This window comes from Nicotiana tabacum, chromosome 13, assembly GCF_000715075.1.
Source record: "Nicotiana tabacum cultivar K326 chromosome 13, ASM71507v2, whole genome shotgun sequence".
Taxonomy (NCBI): domain Eukaryota; kingdom Viridiplantae; phylum Streptophyta; class Magnoliopsida; order Solanales; family Solanaceae; genus Nicotiana; species Nicotiana tabacum.
In genome coordinates, this window is record NC_134092.1 from 36454085 (window position 1) to 36462879 (window position 8795).

At 36.5% G+C, this 8795-nt stretch overlaps 1 protein-coding gene across 1 annotated transcript; it reads right to left on the reverse strand.

Annotated features, from left to right (window-relative positions):
- Positions 1–921: 921 nt before the first annotated feature.
- On the reverse strand, positions 922–5841 carry LOC142168067 (uncharacterized). The gene is made up of 8 exons (XM_075228727.1): positions 5665–5841; positions 4782–5030; positions 3798–4005; positions 3333–3649; positions 2993–3239; positions 2314–2792; positions 1625–1966; positions 922–1113 (listed from the first exon to the last, which is right to left on the reverse strand). Exons 1-8 carry the CDS (start codon positions 5839–5841, stop codon positions 922–924), a joined length of 2211 nt encoding a protein of 736 aa, XP_075084828.1.
- Between the last annotated feature and the right edge of the window lie 2954 nt (positions 5842–8795).

The following is an 8795-nucleotide window of genomic DNA, read 5'->3' on the forward strand; positions in this document are numbered from 1 at the left end:
AGATTCAGAAATCCAAGGCCAGTTTTACCTTCACCTTGGAAGAGAGAAGAGAGATTTGTGATTGGGTTAATAATTTGAGTATGCCTGATGGGTATGCATCAAACCTATCTAGGTGTGTTGACATGGAAGAAGGAAAGTTGATGTCTATGAAAAGCCACGATTGTCACATTTTCATGGAATCTTTGATGCCTGTTGCATTTAATGCATTGCCTGATAGACTATGGAAGCCCATCACAGATGTAAGCTTATTTTTCAAGGAGTTGTGTTCTAGCACCTTGAAAGTGGAGAACCTAACTTATATGGAGAGTAACATTCACGTAACTTTAAACAAGTTGGCAAAAATTTTCCCTCTTGATTTTTTTGACATGATGGAACATCTTTCAATTTACCTTGCATACGAGGCATAGCTTGGAGGGCCAGTTCAATGCAGATGGATGTATCCATTTGAGAGGTAATGAATGACTATTAATCATTTATCCTTATGTGTTTCATTTTAACATTATTCCATCTAAAAATAATGCTAATATGTAGGATTATTGGCAAATGTAAGCGGACTGTCAAAAATAGATCTAGGATTGACGGATCGATTTGTGAGGCATATATGGCTAGAGAAACTTCTTATTTTTGTTCATATTATTTTGAACATGATGTGCCATGTTTGAGAAATAGACCTGATCACCATGACGATGGAGGCACCGATCCTTCGTATCCACCATTTTCCATGCGTGTTTACCTATAACGGTATTAAATTAAGTTAGAAGTCGCCTAAAAATATTTTTTAGCAATTTATCTTACCATCTATTCATATCCAATCATCGAGGGACCGGGTTCTCAGCTCAACTTAATCAATCCCAACTCCAGACAATATCTTTCAAAATACTCTCTGCTAAGTGCTTTGGTAAAGATATCTGCTACCTGGTCTTATGTTTTGCAAAACTTCATACAGATGACTCCTTTTTCAACATTGTCCCTCGGGAAATGATGTCGCACATCAATGTGCTTTGTCCTCTTATGCCGAACCGAGTTCTTTGCCATGTTGAGAGCACTTGTGTTATCACACAATAATGGCACGCATTCTGAAAACACACCAAAATCTTCTAGTTGTTGCTTGATCTACAGTAGTTGGGCACAACAAGAAGCAGCTACCACATATTCAGCTTCTATAGTAGAGAGAGCCATAGAGTTTTGTTTCTTTGTACCCTATGAGATCAAGCATGACCCCAAAAAATGTTCCATTCCATATGTACTCTTTCTATCCACCAGATATCCAACATAATCAGCATCAGCATACCCAAATAAGTCAAAATTATCTCCTAGGGGATAATAGAGGACCAGGTACTTTTGGCAACCTTCAAATGAGATTCTTTTGGATTTGATTGAAATCTGGAACATAACCCAACTCTAAACACAATGTCAAGTCCGTTGGCCGTCAGGTATAGAAGTGATCCAATGATACGTCTATACATAGTTTCTTTTATAGGGGAACTAGGTTCGTCCATGTCTAGACGAGTGGCAATAGAAATGGAGTATCAATGGTTTTTGAGCTTTCCATTTCAAATCTTTTCAGCAGCTCCTTGATGTACTTCTACTGACTTATCATAATTCCTTTAGAGGTTTGCTTTACTTGTAACCCAAGGAAGAAGTTTAGTTCCCCCATCATGCTCATCTCAAATTCACTTCCCATGAGCTTTGCAAACTCCTCACAAAGGGAATAATTTATTGCACCAAAAATTATGTCATCAACATAGAGTTGCACAATCAGCAGGTTCCTCCCTCGTTTTTTCAGAAATAGGGTGTTGTCAATTTTTCCTCTAGTGAAACCATTCTCCAGAAGAAACCTGGACAATCTCTTACACCATGCATGTGGGTCCTGCTTCAATCCATATAAAGCTTTGTCAATCTTGAAGACATGTTCAGGTTGTTCATGACATTCAAAGCTAGATGGTTTCTTGACAAAAACGTCCTCCTTTAAAATCCATTCAGAAATTCACTCTTAACATCCATTTGGATAAATTTGAATTCCATATGAGATGCAAAAGCAATAAGAATTATGATGGCTTCCATTCTGGAAACAGGAGCAAAGGTTCCATCGTAGTCAATTGCTTCTTATTGATTGTAGTCTTATATAACTAGCCTGGATTTATTTCTTGTTGTATTTTCCAACTCATCAAGTTTGTTTTAGAACACCTACTTGGTTCCAACCACTGGTCTATATGAGGGCCGAGGAACCAGGTGTCGCACTTTCAACACTTCCTTGATAATTTTTGGCTCAATTTGAGATAAGGAGGATGAGAAATAAAACATGTTTCTTGCCTCGGATCTAGTCTGAATACCAGAATCCAAAGGAGCTATCACATTTTGAAGAGGATGTGAGCTAATGTGCTTACAGTTAGACACCTGGGTTTCAAGACGTGAGGGACCGGGTTCCTCCATGTGTGACCCATCATTGGTATCAATGGAAGTATGAATGTCACTTCTTTGCTCTGCATCAAGAGTGCCTAATATAGCATCAGCAACTCTATTGTCAGCTTCAGTTGTTGTGATGTAGGGACCAGGTTTCTCCAAATCAGTTGGAAGTTCTGCTGCATCTTCTTCACTAGTCTCCTTGACTTGACTCATTAGATCCGTCTTCCCGTTTTCCATATCTATAACCTCTCCAGGGACGTTTGAGAAGTCTCCATCATGATCATCCTTATCATGTGAATCTTTTTCACTTGAGTGGTGAGATTCATCAAAGATCACATATACACTCTCATTTACACATTGAGTCCTTTTGTTGTAGACTTTGTATGCTTTGCTTTGAGAAGAGTAACCAAGAAAGATTCCTTCATCAATTTTTGTCTCAAATTTTCCCAATGTTTCCTTACCATTATTGAGACTGAAGAATTTGCATCCAAATGCTCTTCAGTAAGTCAGCTTTGGTTTTTTCTCATTAAGAAATTCATAAGGTGTCTTGTCAAGAAGGGACTCATGCACATGTTAATCAAATAACAAGCAGTGTTCACTACTTCAGCCCAGAATCTCTTTGTCATACCACTGTCAATCAACATTCTCCTAGCCATACCTTCAAGAGTCCTATTTTTTCTCTCCACAATACCATTTTGTTGAGGTGTTCTAGGGGCAAAACAATTGTGACTTATACCATGTTCAACACATAATTCATCAAACTTGGCATTGTCAAACTCGGTGCCGTGATCAGATATGATACTCACAACATTATAGCCTATCTTCACTTGTATCTACTTCACAAATGCAACAAACACTGTAAAGGTTTAATCCTTGGTCTTGGGAAATAAGGTCCATATGAATCTGGAGTAGTCATCAACAATAACAAAGATGTACTTCTTTCTTCCTCTCCTAGGCATCCTCATAGGTCCATACATATCCATATGAAAAAGATTCAGTTGCCTTAAGGTGCTCACTTCCTTCTTTGGTTTGAATGAGGACCTGACTTGCTTCCCTTTCAAACTTGCATCACACACTTTGTGGTATTTAAACTTTGACTTTGGCAGTCCACGAACCAGGTCCTTCTTGATTAGCTTGTTCAACAGAGAAAAACTTGCATGCCCTAATCTTCTGTGCCATAGCTTAGCATCATTATCAATGACACTCAGGCATGTAAGATCACCACCATTTAGAGAGTCAAAGTCTGCAACATAAATATTTTTGAACCTTTTTTGTAATCAGAATCATTTCACCAGTTATAAGATTAGTGACAGTATAGGACTTTGACAAGAACTTTACTTTGTTTCCTTTGTCGCAGATTTGAGAGACACTCAACATGCTATATTTCAAACCATTTACATAATACATATTTTCAATTGAGTGGGAGAGTGTTTTGCCGATTTTTCCAACTCCCAGAATGTATCCCTTCTTGTCATTTTCAAAGGACACACTCCCACATTGCAAGGACTTAAGTGAGAGGAAATCATCCAATCTTCTAGTCATGTATTTAGAGCAGCTACTATCCATGTACCATTTTTGACTGCCTCCTCTCACTGCTGCCTGCACAAAAAAATTGGAGATTAGACTTAGAAACTCAAACAAGTTTGAGTCCCTTGTAATGACGGAATGGGTGAATCAAACTTCTTCTTGTCTAAGCAGGCATCACATATTTCTTTTTCAGAGAACCAAATTCCTTAGCAGTGGGTACCTTTTCCACAAAGACGTTGTTTTCTGTTGGGACTGAAATTTGGCTTTACAAAACTTCTTGTAATGACCAGTTTGGCCACAATGAGTACAACGCATGTTAACAGTAACAGTAACATACTTGCTATGTGGGCTATAGGGAGCTTTAGCTTTATGGAACCTCATTCCTTACTTGTTTCCCCTTACTTTTATACATAGAAATGATTGTATCAGAGGACCAGGTCCACTTCAGAGACTTATACAGATCATTTTTAACCCTGCTTAAATCTTCTTGAAGTTGTCTATTCTTTTTAAGTTCAGCAATAAGACTCAATTTGACATTTTTGAGTACATTTTCAAGATTAAGTTGTACCTCACTTGCCACTTTCTTTCCCTTAGAGGAGTTCATGTATTTTTCCAATGAATGTTTTAACATGATATTTTCTTTCTTTGTTTCTTCCACTGTTTCCTTCAGATCTACAACTACAACTACCAAATTATCTTTCTCTTATTCTAACTCTCTAATTTCCTCAGTTAAAACATTTTTATTATTAATGAGGTTGTGGTAAGCATCAATTAAAACATTAGCTAAAGATACCAGCTTCTTTTGAGAATAAGATTTTCAAATTTCTTTGAACATCAAGAAAGTTTACCTTATCGTCATCATTATATTCATCTTCATCTTCATCAGATCTTGCCATCGGTGCAAATATAGAGTCATAATCTATAGATTTACTTTCAACAGCCATCATGGAGGTGTCTCCTTGTTCATCATCACCCTCATATTTACTAAAGGAATCTCCCCATGGAGCCAGAGCTTGCTTCATAATATTATCAGTGGCATCTCTTCTCTTGAACTTTTTATCGGGGAATGCCTTATCTGCGTTGTGTTTGTAGTGGGCCTACTTGTGGAGAGGACACTCTTTGAAGAAATGTCCTGGCTTTCTGCACTTGTGACAGCAATCATATCCTTTGGTGTTTATACTAGAGCTACCTTTTTGGGAATTTCTCCATTTCTGCGAACCATTTTCTGGAATCTTCGAGTAAGATAGGCCATGTCTGTGTCATCACCACTTGAATCATTGTTGTCCGCCTTGAGAACCAGGTTCTTCTCCTTTTGGGGCTCTTTTTTTTAAGATCCTTCTTCTTCTTCATCATCTCGTATGTTTTCAGATTTTCAATGAGTTCATCAATGGTTAGCTTCTACAAATCCTTTGCTTCCGTGATAGCGTTAAATTTACTCTCCAGGAAACCTGGTAACACACTGAGTATTTTTTTGATCAATTTGTTTCTTAGGATAACTTCTCCAAGGAAGTGAAGCTCATTGATGATAGAGGTAAAGGGAGTATATATTTTCTAAATCGACTCATCCTCCTTCATCTTAAAAAGTTCATACTCAGTAGTAAGCATATCAATTTTTGACTACTTGACCTGAGTGGTGTGGCTCCCTCATGTGCAGTTTGGAGAGCTTCCCAGATCTCCTTGGCAGACTGACGAGCTGAGATGCGGTTGTACTCGTTTGGTCCAACCACAAACGAGAATCTTCTTTGCCCTGAAGTTTTTCTCGATAGCCTTCCGATCAGTATCACTGTACTCCTTTCTCGTCTTTAGAACTGTAATTGTTCCCTCGCCAATGGTCTTCATGGGGACAAAAGGTCCATCATAGATAACGTCCCAGAGCTCTATATCCTCTTCCATGATAAAATCATACATTCTTGTTTTTCACCAACCATAGTATTGTCCATTGAAGATTAGTGGTCTGTAGGTTGATTGTCTTTCTTCGAAATTTGGTGGAGCAACCATGTTGATTCTCCTTTTAGAAAGAACCTGATATGATACCAACTGATGTAAACTAAGGGTCCACCAAACTGTATAGAGAACCTAGTTCTTTATCAGTTCCCACAGAAATAGCAGTAAGTAAAGAACACAACAATGTTTACGTGAAAAACTCCCAGCTCACGGGATTAAAAACCATGATCTACCCTAGTAGGATTTCAACTTTTCCAACTGAGCAAACTTTAGATTAAAACCTATTGCAATCTAGAAATTAAACTCTTAATCCCTCAACCATTACAATAACTCTATTGTAAGCCTCTTTGTATTAACTATATTACAAAGCTATACACTTGACTAACTCAAGTCAAAACAACCAAAACAATGATGGTTTAAATTATGTCCTACGAAATGCTTCTGAAAAGCTGTGTAGGAATTACAAGTGAATAACATGAAACAAAGACACAACAATACTAAAGGACATAAGACATAATCAGTGTTGGAAACAGGTCCTTTGGTCTGTCGCTGCTTTGTTCTTCACTGCCTCAGAGGAAATAAGGACAGTTGCACACTTGAGAGAATTCAATGTTTAGGTTTTGCAAGCGTGTAATGAAATCCCTTTCCTCATGTTGCTATTATATGTGTGAAGTCATCAAAGATAATGCAAGGGAGTGTCCGGTACACTACACGCTTCAACAGTGATGTTGTACTATTGCGAGTACAGTGCAACAGCTTTAACAAGTATAGAGTTGACTTGTACTGTGACCGGAGGAACTGATCCTTAGTTGTTCCCTCTGTTGTTTCGTTATCTGATTTCATTGAGAATTGAATCAAACATCTGAATAATTGCTCTGAACTCTAAGGAACCAATTGTATCAGGTTCTCTATCTGGTTCTCTCATAAATTTTGTCAAATTATCAAAACAAAGGCACATATTTTATCATTTCTAGTATCCATTATCAACATAGATAACTAGCATAATTTGTACCATATAAATTTTGTCTGCATATATACCACGTCCATACGTAGAAGCAAATCCACTATCTATAGACAGTGCGTCAAAATGATTATTTAATCTTATTATATGTATATATTTTAAATTCTTTTGGCACATGTTTATATTTCAAGCATAAATAAATAAATTTGATTGAATCAACATAAATCGTTCTAGATCCGCCTCTGGACATGTGAGTCTTTCTGAGAGAGAGAGAGTATGTGTGTATGAGAGTATGTGTGTATGTGTTTAAATCGTGTCTACATGATTGTGCTTAAGATATGAATGAGCTTTTTTGTACTATGAAGTAATGGGAAAAGCAAGTGGGAAGAAAGAAGAAGCTGAGACCTGTGAAATCAAGAATCAAGAAGATGAAGAGGAATATATGGACTATGCACATAGTAGACAGTTCCAAGAATCCATGGTTCAGTCTCCTCCTCGTAGTCCTAGGACTTATCAGTAACTTTGATTTTCACTCCACAAGTAAAGCTCGTTATAAGTCAGTTCTAGGCAATTATCAGGATAAACCACTATAATATTTTAGGCCCTTGACCACCTCGGAAAAGTATGGCTTAAACTAGCAAAAAGTGTAGTTGATCAGACCACACTTTTCGACTTTAGGCAACACTTTTTAGGGATGGTCAAAACAAGTGTAACCTTTGACCTAAAGGCACGCTTTTCAAATGTTGCCTTACAAGTGGTGGCCTATTAGATAACAAAGACCGCGCTTATTACACTCCATATGGAAATAGTTTTATACCCTTCAGCTATACACTCAAATCATGGCCTTTGTTACGTTATAGGCCACACTTGTTAACCGTGGCTTCTAAAGGAATACTTATAAAGCGTACTCTTTACTTATATACATGATAGACGTACATACATTTGGCCACACTTTTAAAGCGTGGCAATTTTGACTAGGCTATACAATTTATTTTTAATTTTTTTAAAAAAATTACATTTTACATATATTCTGTAATCATAGTTATTTCAAGTGTATGCATTATTATCATATATTTTGATGATATCAACAACCAAATTAGCTAATAAATACCCAAATAAATCAAATGAATATACATACTAATAAAATAATATGCCAAAATGCCATTAACAATAAACTTTACAAAAGTGAATATTTTCATATAGTATCATGAATATTAGACATCCTAATTATCCAAAAATTCTTCGCATTCACATTAAGATCAATTTAACTTTCCGCCACCATTTTCAGATGCATCACCCACATTCTCCTACACATAAAAAGAAATTAATAATTAGATAGAAACTATACTTTGATTATTCGTCGAGAAGAACAAGACTAGGATTAACATATAGTAACACCATGTTTTGCATATTTTTCAGTCACATATAAATAAAAATTAAATAATGAGTAAAATAAACTAAATATAGTAGTCCCATTTCAAGTAATTAAGAGTCTTAAACATCTTCTAATACTAAATAGTCAAAGTGTTGAATATATCTTTTAATTAACAGTAGGTTTATACTTAAAGAAATATCAATATTAATTAACGAGCAGCACCATAACTATCCATTGCTTCTCCACCAAATGTTATCTGTAGCTTCATTGGAAGTTTGGATCTTAGTATTAAGTATTTACAAGTGCTAGCAATAGGAATGCTCTACTGCTATTAACTAGTAGAGAGAGTCCATAAAAGTAAAAGCAGTGTCCCAATAAAAGCTTGATCGTCTTAATGGACTTCAGTCTCTTCCAGTTGAGCTGTAAGTTGTTTATCTTTTGCAGCGGCTGTAGAACGTAGTCCAGAAGAAAAAGTTATTTCACGCTGGTCACTTGAAGACTTAACAGAAATGCAAGTTTCACCTGTTATCACTTTATACGGTCAAAATCGAGTTTGCCCTTCGCATGTTTAATAAAGATTGG